The following is a 23,440-nucleotide window of genomic DNA, read 5'->3' as shown; positions in this document are numbered from 1 at the left end:
TAGGTTCAATTCCAGCACCCTTCTTATCCCCCAAAAAGACATGTTTTCAATGTGAAGAATTTGCCAGCATCGTGGGTGTAATGATGGCATATCTTTTACCCCAGCACTCAGAGGCAGGTGGACCTGAGGTGAGGCCTGCATGGTCTTCAGAAAAATCTCCATACCAGCCTGGCCTACACAGTGAGACTCTGAGGGGAGGTGGGGAGGTGGGGAGGTGGGGAGGGAGGGAGGGAGGGAGGGAGGGATAGATGAAAGATTTTGTCACAAACTTCCAAAATCAAAGGCTAGGTTACAGCTGGGGATGCTCCGTCATCTGTAAAGCACTTGCCCAGCATGTGCAAAGCCCTAGGTCAATCCTTAGTACCACATAAATCAAACATAATAGTACATATGGGTCATCTCAGCACTTACAAAGTGAAGACAAAGAGGACAAGAAATTTAAAGTCAGGCCTTTGAGTTGGCTCAGTGGTAAAAGTACCTGAGGTTAAAATCTGATAGCTTGGGTGGATCTGATCCCTGGGATCAATATAGTGGAAAAACAAAAAAACCAAAAAAAAACCCAAAAAACAACTCCCATTAGTCCTCTGAACCACACACACACACACACACACACACACACACACACACACACACACACACCAACAACCAAATAAAATGTGAAAATAAAACAATTCAAAAAAGGTTTGTGAAACTAAAAGTCTCAAAAGGAATTCATTTCTAACTCTAATATATCTCAATGAAACACTAATTTTTCAAAACTTGCTAGCTTAATATACATTGTCTTTATAAAATCCAAATATATCAAATATGCACAACTATGTGAACAATAGTTACTTGCTCCTACAGAACTTATTCAAAAATCCTTCAAAGAGTAACTTTGATAACAGATAGCTAAGGAAGAACCCTGACTTCAGATTCTCTTGTTTTTACCTCCCTAATGTAGGTCAATCATCACCAGTCCTGGCTTTGTGCAGCACTGGGGATGGAAGCCAAGGCTCTGTACATGCTAGTAGAACAGGCTACCGGCTGATATACTTTAAATAGGCAGATTTTATGGTATACGAACATCTTAAAACATGAAAAAAAAATCCATTATATGTATGTGTATGCTTATATGTAATAGAGAATGTGTATGCTTATATGTAAACAAGAACAAGTGGTAGAAGTTAAACTTTTTCTTTCAAGATGTGGAGCTCTGGGGATCAAATTCAAATTAAGTGTCAGACTTAGCATCATGTGCCTCCATCATGCTGGGCCACAACATATTCTACTGTTGTTTCATTTAAATCAGGCTCTTACTATGCATTCCTGGCTGGCCTGAAACCTGTTATGTAGAGCAGACTAGCCTAGAACTCAGAGAGATCTGCCTGCCTTTGCCTCCAGAGCAGAGAATTAAAGTTGTATGCCCCCGCACCTGGGTATCTTAAACTTTCTAAAGTTGAAGAAAAAGAAGTAGAGGAGGAGGGGGAGGGGGAGGAGGAAGCAGCAGCAGCAGCAGCAACTACTAGGTTTGGTGGTTCATACTTATAATCCTAGCACTCAAGATGCTTAAGCAAGAGGATTGTCTCTTGAGTTTCAGGCCATCCTGGGCTATAATGGTAAGTTCCAGGCCAGCCTGGACTGTCTCAAAGAAAAAGGAGAAAAGAAAAGAAAAGGATGCTAGATTTAACAATTCATCAAGGTTAAACGCCTGTAAATAAATACACACACACACACACACACACACACACACACACACACACACACACTCACTCACTGACTAGCTACCCAATTTTATATAGAGAAACAAATAAACCCAGATACAATAATGAGTAAAATCTTCAGTGCTGTAGTCTCACCAGTAAATATAATCCAAACAAAATAATTAAAGGAACTTCAGTTAAACTACCACAGAGAACTGAATTTAACACATATATATGAATATTCCACCTAATAGCTCAGAAATACACCTGAAACTTTCTCAAAAGATCACATTTTAGGGCATACACATATCTTAACCATTTTTTAACTTCTCGTTTTTCCATATCAAACAAAATAAAACTAAGCAGCAATACCAAAGGAATCTACAGAAACTACTCCACTATTCAAATACCAGGAGAATGAGCAATACAAGTTTCAGTGATTTGGAAGGTCACTAAAGAAAAAAAAAAGGAAACTTTTAAAATTCATAGAACCAGGGGTTGGGGATTTAGCTCAGTGGTAGAGCGCTTGCCTAGAAAGCGCAAGGCCCTGGGTTCCGTCCCCAGCTCCGAAAAAAAGAACCAAAAAAAAAAAAAAAAATTCATAGAACCAAATAAAAATGAAAACCCAGTTTTATCAAAATCTTTGGGATACAATAAAGGAAGTTCTAAGAAGAAAGTTTATTGTTACAAGTGTTTATTACTTAGAAAATAATAGTAATTCAAACAGGACATAGTGTTGCATGCCTTTTATACCAGCAGAGTCAGGTGGATCTCTGTGATTTCTAGGCACCCTAGTCTACACAGTGAGTTCCAGGACAGCCAGTGCTATATAGAGAAAAATCCCTGTCATAAAACAAGACAAAACAAAACAAAATAAAATTCAATAAGGACAGTCCTCAAGCTCTTAAAAAAAAAACAAGAGAAACCCCTAAATCAATAGGCGGCGGGGGGGGGGGGAAGATCGGGGAGCAATTAATGATATAAAGATGAAAAGAATTAAAAAAAAAATCAATTAACCCTTTGCCTACTAACCATAAAGAAGATTCAAACTAAAAACAAACAAATAGGGTTGGGGATTTAGCTCAGTGGTAGAGCGCTTGCCTAGGAAGCGCAAGGTTCGGTCCCCAGCTCCAAAAAAAAGAACCAAAAAAAAAAAAAAAACCAAACAAACAAATAATGGGTAGCAATGAAATCTTAAAATTATTAGAAAGTATTATGAAAATTGGAAAATCTAGAAGAAAAGGGTAAAATCCTAGACACATACAGCCTTACAAAATTACAAAAGGATAGCTCAACTCCAATAGATCTATAGTGAGCAAAAAACTTAAGCCATATAAAAAGTAACAAGAAAGATGAGACTAACATAGTACCTGTGGATTTCTAGCAAGCTTGTAAAGAAAAACCAAAGTACTTCAAAGTGTTCTGCGAAAATAGGAAAAAAGGGAAGTAACTAGTGATACCAAAGCCATTCTACAAATCCAGTATTACCTTGATTAACAAAATAACAAAAACAGGTAAGGATATAATAAAAACAGGAAACTAAACCAATTTCCCTGCTATACGAAGATTCAAAAATTCTCAATAAAAAGTTCAACATCACCAGGCATGACGGCACAGTCCTTTAATTCTAGCACTTGGGAGGCAGGAGCAGGTGAATCTCTGTGAGTTCAAGGCCAGCCTGGTCTACAGTGTGAATTCCAGGACAGCCAAGGATACACAGAGAAACCCCATCACAAAAAACAAAACAAACATCTATTCATAAAAAGACCTACAGAAACTAGAAACAGAAGTAACACCTCAATATCATAAAGCAACATACAATTTGCCTGTGCTAAATGGGAAGAAAAGCAAAACATTGCCTCTAAAATAAAAAATTAGACAAGTGTCTACTCTGTTTGTTTTTGTCCAAGGTAGTGCTTGAAGTCTCAGACAATAACAAAACAAGAAATAAAAGGGATACAAATAAGAAAGAACAGAGTCAAATTACCCCGATTTGCAGAGTATGATGTGAAACATAAACATTTTACAAAGATGAGTAGACCTTCTATTTAGTTATTGTCCCCTTCCTCACCCTCCACCCCCATCCTCACCCCTCAGTCCCACTCCACAAGTTCTCACTATGTAGCTCTAGTTGTCCTAGAACTCACTATGTAGACCAGGCTGGCTTCACAGAGATCGGCCTGCCTCTTCCTCACAAATGCTGGAATTAAAGATATGTGCTACCATACCCAGTCTGAATCAGTGGATTCTCTATCTTCAAATGTGGTGAAAAAGAAATCAAGAAAACAACTCCAATCACTGTGGATTTTTCTTTCTTTTTTTTTTTTTTTTCAGAAAAAAAAAAAAGGGAATAAACCTAACCATGGATGTAAAGCCTTCTATAATGAAAACTATGACACTTAGAAATAAAATTGAAGAAAACATGAGAATATGGGAAAACTTTCCATGCTTATGAATTGGGAAAAATGATATTGTAAAAAATGGTTTTCTGAAAGCTACCTACAGATTTCAATGCAAGTGCATCAAAATTCCAATGACTTTCTTCACTGAACTAGAAAAAAAACAACAATCCTAAGATTCATATGGAAGCACTCAAACCTCCAGACACGCAAAGCAATCCTAAGCAGAAAGAACAATGCAGGAGATACCATGATTTCAAATAAATAACAAAGCAGTATTAAGAAAAACAACATGGGGGGTTGGGGATTTAGCTCAGTGGTAGAGCGCTTGCCTAGGAAGCGCAAGGCCCTGGGTTCGGTCCCCAGCTCCGAAAAAAGGAACCAAAAAAGAAAGAAAAAGAAAAACAACATGGTAGGTACTCACAAAAGACAGATGTATAAAGCAGTAAAATAGAACAGAGGATCCAGAAATAAACCACGCAATTACAAGTACCCAACCTTCAACAAAGGTACCAAAAACATAAATCACATGCGTACATTCATTCATGCACATGTACACACACGTACACACACATACACACACACACACACACACACACACACACACACACACACACGCAGCCTAAATAACCTCTTCAACAAAATATGGCCAAGGGAAACTGGATATTTACACACAGAGAACTATGAAGGAAATCACTGTAAGGGTTAATTTTCATTATCAATTTAATAACATTTTGAATCACCATGGAAATACATTTCTGATGTGTTTATGAGGTTATTTTCCAGAAATAGGAAATTGGTAATGAGGAGAGTGAGAACACTCATTCCAATTTGATGACATTCACAATCTCACGGGCTAGGGTACCAGGCTAGATAAATATTGAAAGAGAGAGGGGTTGGGGATTTAGCTCAGTGGAGTGGGTTAGGTCCCCAGCTCCGGGAAAAAAAAAAAAAATATTGAAAGAGAGTCAGAGGAGCACCAGTATTCACTTTCATGTACCTCCTGATAGGGGAGACAATGTGAGCAGCTGCCTCACACTACTGCCGTTATGCCTTTCATATCATGATGAACTGCATCCTCAAACTGTTAAATATTATACTAATCCTACACAAAAATCTATTCAAAATGAATCAAAGACCTTAATATCAGTCCTAAAACTCAAACAGCTAGCAGTTCTCAACCTTCCTAATGCTGTGATCCTTTAGGTTGTGCTGACCCCCAACCATAAAATTATTTCGTTCTACTTTGTAACTATAATTTTGCTGCTATGAATTGCAATGTAAATATCTAATATGCTGGATATCTGAAATACGACCCCCAAAGAGTCTCAATCCACAGGTTGAAAGCCTGTGGGCTAGACAAAAACACAGGCATTAAGTAAAGATTTTTTGTAAAGAACTATTACAGATTGAAAAATAGCAAGAATTGACAACTTGAATAAAGTTTAAAAGGCCTACACCACAAAAAGGAACAAAATAAAGAAATAGCCTAAAACAGCAGGGGCTATAGCTCTTTGGTAAAGCACTTAACTTGGTACTACCTAGCCAAAGGAAAAAGCCTAAATATAGAGTAGGAAAAAAAAATCAATATCAAAGGGAAGGAATGGAAAGGAAACTGAGAAATAAAAATAATGAGTCCAGGAATTCACAACCAGCCAGAATAAGAGTCGATCCCAGGTTTTTTTTTTTTTAAATGGGGGGAGTGTGTGTTAGGGTGGGAGTGAGGGGGAGATTTGACCAGATAGATGACTTAATAGTTAAAAGCATAGTTAAGGGGTTGGGGATTTAGCTCAGTGGTAGAGCGCTTGCCTAGGAAGCTCAAGGCCCTGGGTTCGGTCCCCAGCTCTGGAAAAAAAGATAAAAAGCATAGTTAAAAGCACTGGCAATTCTTATAAAGGACCCATGTTTGATTCCTAGCGCCTACATTCCAGCTCAAAACCTTCTGTAACTCCAGTTCAAATGCTCTCTTCTGGCGTCTGTGGGTACCGGACATGCATGTGGCACACAAACAGACATTTGTATAGGCAAAATATTCACACACATAAAATACTTTAATTAAAAAAATTAATCCCGGGGTTGGGGATTTAGCTCAGCGGTAGAGCGCTTGCCTAGCACGCACAAGGCCCTGGGTTCGGTCCCCAGCTCCGAAAAAAAGAAAAAAAAAATTAATCCCAGAGACAATTTTTAAAAGAGAATGAGACATGTATATACAAAGTGGCAGATGCCTTTAAATCTCAACACTCAGAGACAGAGAAAGGAGAATCTCTGGAAGTTTGGGGTAAGCCTACTATTCTATACAAGTTCTGGAACAGCCAGGACTACAAAGTAAGATCCTATCTCAAACAGACAGAGTAATAGAACCAAATTCTGTAATTATAGTATAGATTTTAGCCTACTTTTTTCAGTGAGAATCTACTAGACGATACATACCTTAGTGTTTGCATATATGCCAAGAATGTAAGAGGACCAAAATTCAATCCCCAGTTCTACTATCACCACCCTCTCCCATAAAAATCAGTGAGGTGGGTACAGTGATGTGCACCTTTAATCCTAATACTTGAGAGACAAAAGAAGGTAGATATATCTATGAGTTCCAGGCCAGCCAAAGCTACAAAAATACAGAAACAAAAAACAAAAACCGTGTAAAATTATTTTAAGAGTTAGGCATAGCAGTGCAGCACCTATAATTACAGCTCTTGACACACAGAAGCAAAAGAACAAGAATCAGAAGTGCCAACCCAGCCTCCACTGAGCTAACTTCTATCTCAATAAAAACAGGTCAGGTATGCATGCCTTTAGTTCGAGTCAAGTAGACCTACTGAATTCCAAACTAGGACTACACAGTAAGACCCTGTCTTTAAAAAACAAAAACAGGGGCTGCAGAAATGGCTCATCATCAGTTAGGAGCACTGGCTTCTCTACAGGACCCAGGTTCAACTCCCAGGACCCATACAGTAGCTAACGCCTGTTTGTAACTCCAGATTCAGGCAAACCATGGGCACCTGGCATACACACAGTGCACACACACACACAGGCAAAATACCCATACACATAAAATGTGAATGGAATGTGTTTATGCATACTTATATATAAAGAATTTAGACTTTAAGATTTATGGCACTGAGCTTCTTAAATATTTGACATTTTCTGATAATTAATCAAAGTAGTTTCCTAATCAAAGTATTTCATGAGCATACTGCTCACACTTAAGTTTATGCTAGACTTCATAGTGCCCCTCACCCCCAACATCCCTCCCCCCACCCCCACACACATACACACAGCTTCAATGTCAGGCTACCAAAAAGGTGAATACTGGTTAGAGAATCAGTTCAGCCTCTGGGGAGAGCAAAGCCAACAGGAGATCATTCTACTCAGGTAGAACATTTCCTGAGTTCTGTGAGTGAGTTTAGCAAGTTAAGTGAACCTAAGGGAGATTGGAATCTCCTGATTACTATCAAAAAAGGTGGCCTGGGCCAGTTTCTGAAATAAGCACAACCTTTTTTTATAGGCTCAAACCTGTAGGCCTAACAATAAAAGTTGTTTTAAAAAATGAACATTTTCAGTTGCTTGGTGGTTAGCCAAGGTACAGAAATAAGTTGTTAATAAGTTTAAAATTATAATTTTATTTTTTATTACTGTTAATCTCTTACTCTGATAATTAACTTGTACACAGAGAAAAAAAGAACATAGCAGACATGAAGCTAATTTAGCACCATCTGCAGTTTCACAAATCCTCTAGGTCTTGAATTTATCCTCTAGAATAGTGAGATCCTGTCTTTAAAGGGGTCAGAGGAGAGGCAATAGGAAATACAAACTAGTTGGGAGCCAACAATGACAAAGTTTAAAAAATGACCCTACAACAAAGGTGGACTATGTAATAGGACCATATTCTGGAAGTTGGGACTATAGAGCTCTATTAAAACAATGTAGTTTTGACCTTAATGTAGTGTTGACACAAACAACAGAAGAAAACAACAACCAAGGAAAGACTCTCCCACATATAATCTCCTGAGTGGCCAAAAGTTCTGAGTCATCAGAAAAATAAAAACTAGCGCTTGCCTAGCAAGCGCAAGACCCTGGGTTCGGTCCCCAGCTCCGAAAAAAAAAAAAAAAAAAAAAAGAAAAGAAAAAAAAAAAAACTGAAATCATAATGCTCCTGCCTTTAACAAACAGTTCCACACAATATAACATGGGAAGCTAGACCCAGAGTAACTTGGCAAGGGGGTGGGGAGATGGGGAGAGAGGGAGAAAGGGAGGAAGAGAGAACACTTAAAACAATTTTTCTTAAAGACAAGGTCTCACTTCTTTCAGGCTGACCTCAAATTTGATATATAAGTAAAAATTGCCTTGAACTTCTGATCTTTTTTCCTTCTTTCCCTCCCCAAGTGCTGGGATTACAAGCATGCTACTATGAGCAGTTTTTATGTGATATCGGAAATCAAATCTACTGCATGGCCTATGGGAGGCAGGCACTCTACTAAAGAGGTACATCTAAAGTCCTAAAATACAGTTAAATTATCCACAAGAGGGGTTGGGGATTTAGCTCAGTGGTAGAGCGCTTGCCTAGGAAGCGCAAGGCCCTGGGTTCGGTCCCTAGCTCCGGAAAAAAAAAAAAAAAAAAAAAAAAAAAAGAACCAAAAAGAATTATCCACAAGAAGCGTTGCAACACCTGTATGTTCTTAAATTAGGCGTGACAGTAGGTTAAAATAAAAAACTATACAAAAGAATTATAACAGACTGTAACAAAGGTGAATGAATTCTCCCATTCTCTAAAAGTATTTTGTTATACGGAACTCACCTTTCTTGTGATGAAGGACAAAACGCCTATATGATGATAGACATGAGATAAATAATGTAGGCACTATGCCAATAGCATGAGATAATTTATAAAGACTAACCAAATGCAACAACTATAAAACTTCCACAATGCCTTTTCTTATTTGACAGGGATATTAAGTGACTAGTGGGGAGAGACCATACACAGCATGGATATCCTAGACACAAGAATGCAAATCTCATACCAAAAAAAAGGACCACAAGGAATTTTATCCTGCTACTCAGAAGTATATACCTTAAAATCTTACAGATCGGGGCTGGGGATTTAGCTCAGTGGTAGAGCGCTTACCTAGGAAGCGCAAGGCCCGGGGTTCGGTCCCCAGCTCCGAAAAAAAGAACCAAAAAAAAAAAAAAAAAAATCTTACAGATCTTTTTAGGAAAGAAGGGCAGTACTACCTACTACTTAGAACTCTGAACATGTTAAAGTAGGCATTGTACCATTGAGCTACAATCTTCACCAGAGAACTTTCTAATAAATGCTTTAAAGTCTTTTTTCTTTAATGGTTATATAAAGGGGTGATAAGAAAAAACTGTGTTTTGTTTTGTTTTTTTAAAACAAGTCTGGGCTGGGCAGTGGTAATGGCACAAGCTTTCAAACCCAGTACTTGGGAGGCAAAGACAGGAGGCTATCTGAGAGTTCAAAGCCAGGCTGGTCTACAGAATGAGTATCAGGACAGCCACAGCTACACAGAGAAACTGTCTTGCAAAAAAAAAGGTCTGGGTGGCTAGAGAAATGGTTCAGTAGTTACAAGCCCTTGCTGCTTTTCCGAAGAACCCACATCATGTGCTCAAAAAATACCTGTGACTCCAGTTCAGGGGATCTGCCCTCTATTGGCCTCCACAAGGACCTCCACACGCATATAAAATACAGACATACATGCATACATATTAAAAAGAATAAAAATCTTTAAGTCAAGCATGGTGGTGCACATCTTTAATACCAGCACTCAAGAAGGGAGAGGCAGGCAAGATCTCTGTCAGTTCAAAGCAGCTTGCCTACATAGCAAATTCCAGGCCAGTCAAGATAGTGAGATCCTCTCTCAAAAAAAGCAAATAAAAAAACTGAGAATAAAAAGACAGATGGAAAGACGGACGGACAGACGGAAGGAAGGAAGCAAGCCAGCCAGTCAACCTGGGCTAGAGAGATGGCTCAGGGGTTAAGAGCACTGACTGCTCTTCCAGAGGTCCTGAGTTCAATTCCCAGCAACCACATGGTGGCTCACAACCATCTGTAATGGGATCTGATGACTCTTCTGGTGTGTCTGAAGACAGCTACAGTTGAAGACAGCTACAGTGTACTCACACACATAAATAAATCTGAGAGAAGATAGAAGAGAGAAAGAGGGGGGGGGGGAGCGTGCGCACTAACCATGGGTGCACATCTGTAATCCCAGTGGCCAGGAGGAGACAAAGGGATCCCGAGTTGGCCAACCTGGGCTAAACAGAGCAAGCTCTAAGCAAGTTAGGCTATATACTAAAACCTTGACCAAAAAGTTTGGAATGGAAGTATGTGCACGCATGTGCTCGCGCTCTTGCTCTCTCATGCTCTCTTTCTCTCTCAGTGGATATTACTTAATCTCTTTTTCAGCTGCACATACAAAAAGTATTAAAATGAAGTATCAGTAAATAATATAAAATATACAAAAGTTGAGTACTTCTTACCTGAACTGTTTGGTATTAGAAGTATTTCAGGTTTTGGAGTTTGTTTGTTTTTTTCCACTAAGGTTCAATTATATAAAATGAATTTATTTTTAGAAAATACACTAGGACATTTTCATAGATAATTTTCAAATTATATTTTATTGGACCATTTATGAGTTAGGATATACTTACAGCAGTAAATTCAGCTTATGAGTACATCTTATGCCTTAATTGGATAAACTTTCAGTTATAATTTAGTTTTTCCTTCTTTTCCACAAATAATCATGAGTTGTCTACATATGCTAACAAGGATCAAGTCACAAGTAAATAAAAGCTTCCTGGTTTGACAAATTATCCAATCTGCCTGCAATTCTAGATCCTGAACCCAGTGTACATTCATCACAAAAAAATAAGCTGTAACAACAAAAAATTAAAAGCGGGTATGGTTTACTTTATAGTAACTGATATTAATCAACATCTATAGCATTCCACAGAACCAACAAATCATTTCCAAAATCTGGCCTATCTCAATCTTTTTATCTCTAAGAACAGAAAAATTCCCCAGCTCAGAAAAAAAGAAAAAAAAAAAAAAAAAGAACAGAGAAATTATTATCCAACCAGTGAGATGATCAGTGGGTAAAGGTGTAGAATTGGATGTTCCAGATGCACATGAATATCAATTCTCTAAAGTTGTCCTTTAACCTACACAAATGCACACACACCAAATAAATATAAGTTTTTAAAAAATTACAACTTACCTTTCAGAAATCTCACGTTTCAACTGAGGAACTTCATGTGTAGAATCAGTATTCATGAATCCAAGAAAGTCTTGTTTTACATTATTGGGAGCCTTCTCTAAACCTAGGCTTGATGTTTCATGACCCCTTAACACAGGATCAAAATCACCTGAATGTATCTCTGACCCCTCACCTTCTGTAAGACGAACACGATGACCAGGAGAACTAGAAACACTATTCCCTTCTTGATCAGAGCTATTCCTTTGTTTTCCATCTCTCTGAGGCTTACTGCTCAACCCATCATCCCGAAAGCCTTTGGCAAATGGATTGTAATCTATTTTCAACTGGGTAATCTGAATATTCTGATAAGCTGTTACTGCAAAGAATTCAGTCTGGGGGAAAGTAAAAGTATGAACACCAGGGCCATTTAACTGTATCACTTCTGTAGCCTTTTCTGCAGGCACCAAATGAAGCCTTGGCAGGTAACGATGCATAGAGTGCAAGATAATATGTCCTTCCTGGTCCAGTGTATTGTTGGTAAGTTTGAGTTTATAGAAAGATACTGGTTGATGCATCCAATAATGACCTGTGGAAGGAGATTCTGGATGAATGAAAACTCTCCCCAAAATATGGGGTTCAGCCTTCCCACTGGGTTCCCACCAACGACCATTCCACTTATACCGATGACTATCCACGGGAGATATGTCCATTACAAGGATATACTTTAAATTTGAATCTAAGCCTGTTATCCAATATCGACAATAAGGAAACATACGTCTTCCCTGTTTGGTCAGAATCATTTCTGTGCTTCGATTATGGAACTCATTCCACATACTATTGTTATCAAGGGTAACAGTGATTTTTCCCACAGTACAATCAGCCGGAAGGCAAATTTTCTCTTTAGATTTTCCTGGTGATGACTCCCGACTCAACAGAGCACGGGCATCTCGATTAGTAACCAAAATTCCTTGATCAGTTTTGCCATTTCCTGGCTGTTTCAGAATGACAAAGAAGGTAGGTGCTGCTCCTGTCACTGTCCCTCCATCTTGATTGGCCAATATGATTTGTTGTTTCTCTTCCATGATTCCAGTGAGAAATTCAGTAGTAAGAAAACTGTAGTCAATACATAATTACAAATGCTTTTTCATCCTAAAAACAAAACAAAACAAAAAACTTTTAGTCAACTCAGAATTTTTCTAACAAAAAATACAACTGTTAGGGCTGGAATTATAACTCATCTGGTAGAGATTTGTCTAGCACACACAAAGCCCTGGGTCCAATTTCCAGTCCTGCATAAGACAGGAGTAGTGACATAGATCTGTACTTTAAGCACTTGGGAGATGGAGAAAGAGCACAAGTTCAAAATCAGTCAGCTGTATAGCCACAGATAAACTTGCTCATGCTCCAGTAAATAATCACCTACCCATAGCTCATGAAAGCAACTCTACTCAAACTTAGTAGAGGCCAGAGAGATATCTCAGCAGGTCAGGCAAGCTAGTTGATCTGAGTTCAATCCCTGAACCTTACAAAAAAGTGAATAAAGAGAATTGATTTTAAAAAAAAAAAACCTGTCCTTTGACTTGAATGTTCATTAGGTGACATGCAGATCCACACAAGCACATACTAAAAAATTATCTAAAACCTTTAAACTCACTGAGACATACACAAAGAACATTAATATTAATATACTGAAAAAAAATAGGTTTCGGTTGGAGAGGGAGAGAAGAAATGAGGGTAATAAGAAGTAGGGATGAAGGGGCTGGGGATTTAGCTCAGTGGTAGAGCGCTTACCTAGGAAGCGCAAGGCCCTGGGTTCGGTCCCCAGCTCCGAAAAAAAGAATCAAAAAAAAAAATAAATAAATAAATAAATAAATAAAAAAAGAAGTAGGGATGAAATTACTAAAAGTCATACAATTTGATGCAAGATACAAGTATGAAATTGCCAAAAAAAAAAAAAAAAAAAAAAAAGGAAGTTCAAGGGAATTCAGGATCACCCTGGGATACATGAAAGCCTGTCACAAAAAAAGAAAAGTAACTGATCATGTTATCCAAAAACATTCCTAATTCTCTTAAAACACAGCTTATAGCCTTCTTTCAATCACTGTAACATTATTTGTACTGTAATCCCTAATCACTGTTTTTAAAAAAAATTAGGGACTAGAGGTGGGGAGATGGTTTAAGACAGTCATAGTCTCACTATGCAGATCAAGCTAGCCTCAGACTTATAGCAATCTTCTCATATCTGACTCTCAAATACTGGGGTTATAGGCATGGGTCACTACACCCAATTACTCTAATCCTTTCTTTCATCTTTAATTTTAATCTAATCTAACTAGCTAAAAATTACTCACACTCTCCAAACAAAACATTAGTAACAATCCTATAATCTTACACAAACTAAAATTATGTATTTATTTTAGAAAACTATATAAACTGGGTATGGTTCTCAAGATATTATCCAATAGATTTAAAGGCTAAGACAGGAAGATTACTTAAAGATCAAGACCAGTTTAGGCTACATAGTCAGAGGCGTGCTTGGGTACTAGGACAAAAATTCCAGTGCTTGCACTTAAGTGCTTTATCCACTGAGTCATCTCACCAAGTTCTGGTGCACTTAAACTACAAATTTTATGTTAGGTGAAGTATAGCTCAAAAAATTATAAATAGCAGGTATGGCAGCACATGCCTTTAATCGCAGAACTTGGGAAGCAGAAGCAGGAGAATCTCTGTGAGTTTGAACCCATCCTGATCTGCACAACAAATTAGTTCCAAGACAGTCAAGATAGACCCTTGTCTTACAATAATAACAATAACAATAACATAATAATAATAATAGTAATAATAATAATAATAATAATAATAATAATAGCCAGGCTTGATGGCTCATACCCATTAAGCTATCAAGAAAGCTCCAGAGGCAAGAGGATTGCTCTGGGTTGAGACTGTGAGTAAAGGGGTGGTGAAGTGTTAACTGCTCTGAAGGGAGAGGTATCTGCTGTAGGGAGCCAAGAAATACCACAAAGTCACACCACACAACAAACCTCACCTAAGAGATTTATTGGGAAAAACACAGTAAGATGGCTGCCTTGGCTTAGATGAGAAACTGTAAAAAACTGAGCAGGAAACAGGTTTTATATAGGGTTTCTTGGGGGTAAGCTTTCCAGGGTGGCCCATAAAGGGACTGGGTCCAGCCATTGCTGTGCTCTGTGGGCAGAGTCTGGCAGTTGGAAGTCCTCAGGGGTGGGGCCTGGACACTCTTGTGTTAAAGGGCTTACAGGGAGGGGATCTAGTCCTTAATACTAGGGCCCTAACATCCATGACCATAAGCTCCTCTGGGTTGGAGTATTTTTTGTTTATCTTGATATCTGTTTGTTTTGAAAAAATGTCTATTAGCCAGGCTAACATAGGATGCATTCTTCAGAAATACACTGGGCTCTGGTTAAGTATGTGGATGTCTGCTTTGCAGTGCTGGGAATTAAACAGAAGGCCTAAGGTAGGTAAGGTTTAAAATAATTATTTTCTAAAGCTGCCTTAGGACTTTATCCATAAAGATGACTAGTTTTCTAAACTAGTCAATACATATCACACATGGACAAAAAAATATTTCCACAAGTCACCTGGTAACTCTAATATGTTTAAGCTTAGAGAACTCAAAAAAAGTTATATACCATGGTAGAGGTATACAATATTAGTTTTTCCTTTACCTAAACAAGGTTAAGTGCTGAAAACTCAAATTGGGGAGGGAGACGTAGCTCAGCAGAGTGCTTATCTAGAACACACACAGTCCAAGGCCCAGCACCACATTAAAAAAAAAAAAAAAAAGAAGAAGAATCAGACAAGGTGGCGCATGCCTATAACACCAAACACTGAGGCAGGAAATTTAGAAGTTCATAACTACATATCAAATTCAAAGCCAGCCTGGGCCATTTCTTCCCCCAAAGGGGGGTGGGGGAGATAGCTTTATTTCAACTTTGTATATAGGCATCTAATAAAAATGTGAAAATACATTTGAGAAACAAGGTCAGAACTTATAGACTTGCATAAAGTCTTTTCAAAAACTAAACCAAAAAACTTAAACCAAGTAATTTATTGCACCAGGTAACCAATATACATAACAAAGAGCCAATTTATGGCCCCAAGCTATCATAACCTTGAGATACACGGCTATAATTAAAAGATACACACCACCACCGCCAGAGCCACCACCTCCTCTCCCAGTCCCAGCCCCCCGCCAGTCCCCTGCCACCAATAGTGTTGAACCAGACAGGGAGTCTCACATGATATTCAAATGGGTTACCACTGAACTATATCCCCAGCTCTGTTTGATTTTTCTCATCTACAGCTTGTCACTTGGTGAATATGTTGTTTCACACATATAAATACCACTCTAAACTCTAAGGTAACCATAATGTACATTGCAATAATCAGATGTACTTTAGAAGTGCTAGGCTACTCCCAGAAAGAAAGAAGAAATCCATTCTGGCAATATTCTAAAGTACTCTGTATTTTGCTCTCTTAGGTTTTAACAAAGAACATAGGCCAGTGGTGCAAACCTTTAATCCCAGCACTGGGGAGGCTGAGGCAGAAGGATCTCTAAGAATTTTAAGCCAGCGTAGTTTTTCATTCAGCCTTTCCTCATCAAACAGTCACCTAAATTAAAGTAAGGGTTGGAAAGGCCTTAGGTTTAGTTGTAATGGGAGAAACTCTCAGTACCCTCACTACACATAGGCACAATCTCTTGAGAGATCGTTTAAAACAGTGTAGCAATTTGCATCAATTCAGAGTACCTATTTTTCTTCATCCAGTGGTCTTTGGGAAATTTTTACTATAATGGTGAGCCTGACATAACCCATAAAACATACTACGTGGCAACCCAATTAAATGATTTACATACTTAGCTACACCAAGTCAAAATTCCAAGTCAATATATTACTTTTCAAACACAAATTTCAGGGCTGGAGAGATGGCTCTGCAGTTAAGAGCACTGACTGCTCTTCCAGAGGTCCTGAGTTCAATTTCCAGCAACCTCATGGTGGCTCACAACCATCTGTAATGGGATCCGATGCCCTCTTCTGGTGTGCCTGAAGGCAGCGACAGGGTATTCATACAAATTAAATCTTTAAAAAAACAAAAAATCAAAAACAAAACACAAATTTCAAATGATGGTCAACACATTCTAAATGTTGCCCATGCTGACCATGCCCTTTCAAACAATTAATGTGTTACTGCATAGGAGACTCACTATAATGTTTGTCTTTTGGTTAAATTAAATCGCATTTTGAAACTCAAATTTTTTATGTATCTTCATTTGTAGGTATCAATTCAAGCTGACAAGCTTTTAGGTGCCCATGGGTAAAACCTGAAAAACTAACCTTTACAGCAGAAATGAACAGAAAATTTGAAATAAATATGCCAAAGCACCCAGAGAACGAAATTTCAAGTCTTTCACTTGTGTTACAACAGTTAAGTGGTCCCAACTTACTATGTATTAAAAAAAAAAAAAAAAAAAAAGCCTCGTTACTCGTTTTTCAACTACAGAAGACAGCTGGCCACAAACCAGAAAAAAAAAAAAATGTCGCAAAGAAAACTCTTCCAGGGTAGAGTCCCAAGGATCACGTGCAGCCAGGCGGAACCCTGTGTTCCTAGGGCTGTTCAGCTGCTTTCGGTTACCTTGGAGACTACACAAGTAGCCACCCCGCCAGCCCATTTCCCAGCAGCCCTCTCGCTACTCTCCTGCACCTTAACTGCAGCAGCGTCGTGCCCAAAAAGCAAGCAAGACAGGCAGGGTTGACTAGGCACTTGGCAACTAAAGCTTGGCAAACTCAATAACACCCACAGGCTGAGCATAAGTGAGCCCTAACTTCTCAAGATCCACGTGTCGGCTTCGGCGACGTGAACAAGAGTGGGTCTCCTGAGTCGGAGATTTTTCCGTTCTACCAATCAAACCACCCTTCTTTGCAAGCACTTTTCACCCATCCCTGCTTCCATCCTTTTGCCAGAGAAAAAGAGACATTCTCGGGGAACGAAAGTGAAGGCAAAAGGCTTCACTCTGCCACCAATTTCGCCAGTTTGAAAAATACTCCCAACTTCTCTATAATCTTCGAACACAGATTCCCCAACTTATAATGATAATAAGCTTCTCAAAGACCTACTTGAAAATTCAACAGAAACGGGAAGTCCTAAGAACAGAAAACCAGTCAAGGCTACCCCACAAAGAGAAAAAGAAAACACCACCTGTTCCCTACCTGTTTTCTCCGCCTTCGATTTTGCACTTAAAAATCACAGCTCCTTTGTTTACAAAGTTCTCATTCTCATTCAACTCACTCACCGTCCCCTCATTAAATTCAGGGCCTTGCCTCAATTTGACCAGAAATTACACGATAGTAAACGTTTGAAAAGGTGTCAAAACACGGCACCCAGTTCCTTGGAGAAACAGACTTTGGCTGTTTCCCTCGGAGAGTTGAAACCCCGAGAGCTGAACTCTAAAACCTGCGCTTATTCAGCACAGGTTTCGACAGCCTAGAAACCGTCACGCAGAACGTGCCATGCTGTTCCAACACCCCACGCACGCGAGGGCAGGGCCGTGCCATGGGCACTTCTCACCCCGCCCGCCTCGTGGTCACGGTCTCCGGCGTCGATGTTCCTAGTTAGTTCTCGGAGCGACACGGAAGTGAGGTCGGGGAGGCGCGCGAGATGACATGCGCAACTCGCTCAAGGGACCAAAGGCTGCACAGCCTAAGGCCCAGCCAGGCACAGGCGTGCGAAGCTCTCTCTCTGCGGAACGCTGGTCAAGCCGTTCAAATACACAAGTGGTTTAAACTCAAAAAAAAACTCCAATCGGGCCACTATTGAAGCGACGCCCTCCACCCAGGCCCGAGAGTTACCGTGCGGGGCGTGGCCGGCCTCACCCCGAGTCCTTCATATCCCTCTAGGGGAGGGTTATTCTGAAGGGTTCGCACACCGTGTGTCCGCTTCAGCAGAACAGCCTGCGCACGCACCGGATGTCCACGTCACTGCGCACGCGCTCCTACCCACTTGGAGCCGGCTGCGCAGGCGCAAAGGGAGGCGCGAGCAGCACCTCTTTGCCCCTCCCCCAACATCAGAAGGCCAAACGGCCCAGAGCAGCGTCAGGACCCTTGGGTTCCGCCCACGGAGCCGAAGCCGCAGCCTGTACACGTTTTAGTAAACGCGAAAGAACTACTGAAGCTTCCAGAATCAAGAAAGGAGAGACAGGAGAGAGGTATCCAATACCCTCAATCCTGTATTCGAAGCCTTCGTGAAAATTCTGAAGCCACTGCCCACCGGGCCTTTCTCAACAACTCTTCAGCCTTTCCCAGGGACTTCTCACCGGCCCCGCCCCTGCCGTACCCGGCCCCACCCACATGAAGATTCATAGACCGCCTGGCTTCGCAAGTCCATCAAAAAAAAAAAAAAAAAAAAAATTGAGGACCTCCTGTACAAAGTGCTGTAGGGTTAGAAAGCGCCAGAGCACTGGAAAACCTTGAAGCAAACACCATGAAAGAAGAGTAAAGCAATTTTCCAATATTCACCAACAAAAAACACGAGGAAAATTCGAGAAAGCACTGCTGAAAGCAGAGAATGGAAGTTAATGCCTATATTCTCAACACGGAGGCTAAAGCAGAAGAATTGTTGCGAGTTCGAGGCTATCCTGAATTCTACAGTGAGTTCAAGTTCCAGGCTGCCAAGATACCATGCCGAAATGAAAAGCAAAGCAAAGAAAGGTTCGATAAAGGAAAAAGAGCTGCCACTAAACTGCCTAATACCAAGATAAAAGATGTCTTAAAAAGAAGTGGTCAGGGGCTGGGGATTTAGCTCAGCGGTAGAGCGCTTGCCTAGGAAGCGCAAGGCCCTGGGTTCGGTCCCCAGCTCCGAAAAAAAGAACCAAAAAAAAAAAAAAAAAAAAAAAAGAAGTGGTCAAGGGGCTGGGGATTTAGCTCAGTGGTAGAGCGCTTATCTAGGAAGCGCAAGGCCCTGGGTTCGGTCCCCAGCTCCGAAAAAAAAAAAAAAAAAAAAAAAAAAAAAAAAAAACCAAAAAAAAAAAAAAAGAAGTGGTCAAGAAGTTTACCTGAGAATTTTATCTGAATTTATCTGAAATGCCTTGAGCCTGTATATTTTTTTGTTGTTTTTTCTTCAAGACAATGAGGCTTTATAATTTAAAGAAAACATTAACCAACAAGTATATCAGGCAATTGCCAAACTAAGGCAAAGAACAATATTTCTCAACCAAACATCAAAAAATAATTTAGTTTTTTTCTCTACCACTTACTATTTTCATGCTGCTAATCTACCAGTAAATAATGTTTAAAGTGAAAAGGAGTAAAAAGAAATAATTGAGTAGAAAAACATAAAATTCAGTTCATATTCCCATACTTTTCACTCTCAAGAGATAATAGGAAAACATTCTGTGCTGGGTGACAATACAAACACTTTGAAGGAAAACAAGATTGTAAGGATGGAGCCAAGAGGAAGGACAGGGATAGCCAACAGGGATGATCTGACTTGCTTCTTTTCACTTAGCTATTTATTACTGAGGAGATAAACAAACATAACACATAGGCAGAAACTGCCTATTCTAATTAAGCCCAGAACTAAAGTTGACAGACTTCTGAAATCATTTTGAAACCCATGATTCGGGAAGAGCATTCAAGATCTTAGACAAAACTGAAAACCATTTCTTTAACATGCTCCTCTTCTCTGACTCCAAGAACCTTTGTTATTAAACCAAGATGCCTTCTCAAAGGTTGTAATGGTTTCTCAAAAATCCCATTTTTCTGAGATGAAATTTTGAGTTTTATTTAGTATAAAAAGGTCTGCCCCTAAGATATGAATGACTCAGTAGCATCTCAAAACAGACAACTCAAATAGCATCTCTAATTGGAATATATATGAGAACAACTTGCATGGACAAGGGCAATAGAAATACTCTGGTGCTCTTTCCCTACTCCAGGCAAACATGAAATACCAGGTTTCAATTTTCACCAATTACGGATTTTCATTCCTGATTTGCCAGTTTCCTGAGTATAACTTCATTCACTTTCCCAAAATCCTAAAAATGTTTGCCGTGACATTCTGGGCTTTCTCATTGTTTTTCTGAAGACCTCTCTTCATGATTTCTAGACCTTCTTGCAGACCTCCATTGCTGACCCTGACTCAAAAGGCATGACTTTCTTACAACTCCATCTCCTTCCAGGTGACAAGATTTACAGCTTGCCCACCCTGCTTGCTGCTTTTTCTCAACTACTGAAATGGTCCTTCAGATTAATTTTTTTTTTAGGTAACAAAACAAAATTTTAAGATGCAGCACTAGATCCCCTTAATAGGTATAATACCCATAAGTTTTCAGAGTGGAGTCTACTTAACCTATACTTGGAAAGTAAGAATCAGAGTTTTTTGAGCATTTGTGTTTTTACATGCTAATCTATAATTAATAATATAGCTATACCTATTTCAGGAATTCCGTTTAGATCTACCAAGTAATCGTTTTTGCTTATAATAGAGTTTTATGTATCTCTTGCTGCTTCAAATTTACATAGCCAAAGATGGCTGAACTTCTGTTCTGGTCCTCCGGCTCCACCTCCAGATACAAACAGCCACTGCTAAACCTGGTTTTATGCATGTTAGGCAGCACCCTATCAATAGTGCTATATCCCCAGGGACCAAGTGACTGGGTTTTGTTTTGTTTTTTTAATTGCTTTTTTCAAGTAATTGTATAAATGGTTACACTATTTTCAATGGAGTGTTCCTCAAATTGTACTTAGTTGTATTATCTTTTCATTAGCCAGATGCCATGGTACATACCTTTAATCTTGCACTATGAGACACAGGCAAATGGATCGATGTTAGTTTGAAGCCAACCTGGTCTACATATTGACAACCAGAGGTACATAAATAAACCTTGTCCCAAAAAACAAAGGGAGGAGAGGGGAAAGTTATTCTTAACCAGAAATGATGGTGCATGCCTAATATCTAACATTCAGGAAAATCTTAAATCCCAAACAAGCAAAAGCTATAAAGTAAGATCAAGGTCAGCATGAACTACCTATCTCCAGAAAAAGGGAAGGAGAGAAGAGATACAGCTCAGAGGTAGAGTACTTGCAAAAGTATATCACATAACCCTGTATTTAATCTCCAGCATTAAAACCTAAAATCTAGCCAGATGTGATGGCACACACCTTTATTCCCATTACTCTGGAGGCAAAGGAAGGTGGATCTTTGTGAATTTAAGAATAGCCTGGTCTACAGTTCTAGGACAGGTTGTCTAGGAAAAAAAAAAAAAAAAAGATGCCCTTCTACTGTCCCATGACTTAGGCCCATTATTTCTCACATTTTTCCAGAGGATATTTCCTAAATCTTTCATACTTAAATGTCATTTGTTAAAGAAACTTCCTACTGACAGAGGACTAGATGAAGTATACTGTAAACAAGTATGCAGCATTCAAATATGGTAAGATTTGAGAAAAAAACTCAAAAGCCTATGGCAAAAGAAAAACACTGAAAAATTGTGCAAATATATGAAACAAATCATACTTGTTTTACATGAAGAGCACCAGTGCCTTGAAAAAGTAGATTATGGTAATCAACATAGTTTTTGCCACCAACCCTGATGACCTGAGTTTAATCCCTGGAAACCCATATAAAGAACTAACTACCAGGGGTTGGGGATTTAGCTCAGTGGTAGAGCGCTTGCCTAGGAAGCGCAAGGCCCTGGGTTCGGTCCCCAGCTCCGGGGGAAACTAACTACCACAACTTGCCATCTGAACTCCACATGCTTTCTGTGGCACATGTATGTACAAACATATATACACATGCGTACATATACATACATACACTACATACACACACATGGAATACTTTCTACTATTACTATGTTTTGTAAAGGGGGCGTTTTAAGATTAGAGAGGGCATAGCTTACAATGAACAATCATCCTTAATGCTTCTATATAAATATAATCTAAAAAACTATTCTTTCAAATATGTCTCAAGTGGCGAAAAAAATCTAATCTTAAATTCTTAGTGGTAATATATACTGCTGGTTGTAGGAATGCACTATCTAAAAAGCCAGTCCTAATGGAACTGAAAAATAACCTGGAGTATTGGAAAGCTTTTATTTCAAAATAAAAATGCAGTTAACTGCTTGGAAAAGACTAACAGATTCATACTCTTGCTATGGGCCCACCTGGGAAGAAGAAAGCACATCTTTAATCTAGCAGTCCTTCCAAGGTCAGTAAATACAACTGGAAACCAAATTCCTATGTTAATACAAACCTCCATTTTGGCTACAAGGTCCTATTTCTACTCTTTAATCCTAAAGCCCTCTAGACCTGTCAGTGTTAAGGTGACAGAGACACAGCTCCACCCTGAGGATTTTTCCTAGACTTTTAAGACCTTGACTCAGGTCAAACCAAATTGATAGCTTTAATACCTACAAGATTTCAAGACTAGCCAGTATAATAAAGGAGAGATAGGTTTTTTTCAAAGATATTTTAGCAATGTTTTATTACTTCTTTGAAGATTCCATGTATTTTGATCATATTCATCTCCTTCCCCATTAAAGATATTTTAATGTCTTTAATATTTATTTATGGTATTAAATCCAGTTCCAGGGGACCCAATGCCCTTTTCTGGCCTATAACAACATGGTATACATAAACTCACATATACTTGTACACATACATAAATAAAAATAAATGAAAAAAATCTTATCAAGGTGTCACCAGTGCTGCACTAACCTAGTGCACCTCCTTTCTTTACAAATGGACTTCTGGTGAGATTCTTAGAAAACAGCAAGTTTGTGGCTGGGAAGAGAGCAGTTTTTACTTGTGCTGGAATTCTTGCTCTTCCATTGACTGGTAAAGGCTTCAACTGGATTCCAAAGTATGGGGCTGCTTCTCCCTTCTCATACCTCCAAGATTTCCTTGCCTTTTTATCCTAACTCAGAATCACCTCAAACACCCCAAAACTTTGTTTCTGAAATCAAGACTTCACACCATAAGATCCTCTATTTCCAAGACGTGGTCATGGGCTGTGAACACTTATTAAAGGCATTTAAGTAAGAAGGGTCAGTAAAATGCAGATTTCTCTGCAGCTACTAGTGACAACTACTTACTACCTACAATAGGCAAAG

The 23,440-nt window shown here is 39.2% G+C and overlaps 1 protein-coding gene across 16 annotated transcripts in view; it reads right to left on the bottom strand.

The window, feature by feature from the left end:
- The window catches only part of Mga (MAX dimerization protein MGA), a 96,137-nt gene that overhangs the window by 50,140 nt on the left and 22,557 nt on the right, over nucleotides 1-23,440 (bottom strand). For 9 of the 16 annotated variants that reach the window (XM_006234797.5, XM_006234800.5, XM_039106505.2 and 6 more), the window contains exons 1-2: nucleotides 18,180-19,229; nucleotides 11,317-12,444 (exon numbers count right to left, since the gene is read on the bottom strand). In XM_006234797.5, the coding sequence (XP_006234859.1) occupies nucleotides 11,317-12,377 (1,061 nt within the window). In that variant the 5' untranslated portion in view covers nucleotides 12,378-12,444; nucleotides 18,180-19,229. Of the gene's footprint in view, nucleotides 1-11,316; nucleotides 12,445-17,540; nucleotides 19,230-23,440 lie in introns of those variants that run through there. The other 7 variants (XM_008762120.4, XM_063284962.1, XM_006234799.5 and 4 more) reach the window with 3 other exon arrangements.

Source organism: Rattus norvegicus, chromosome 3, assembly GCF_036323735.1.
Source record: "Rattus norvegicus strain BN/NHsdMcwi chromosome 3, GRCr8, whole genome shotgun sequence".
Classification (NCBI taxonomy): domain Eukaryota; kingdom Metazoa; phylum Chordata; class Mammalia; order Rodentia; family Muridae; genus Rattus; species Rattus norvegicus.
The sequence above is the reverse complement of the archived record's forward strand: the minus strand, read 5'-3'. Positions and strand labels throughout refer to the sequence as shown.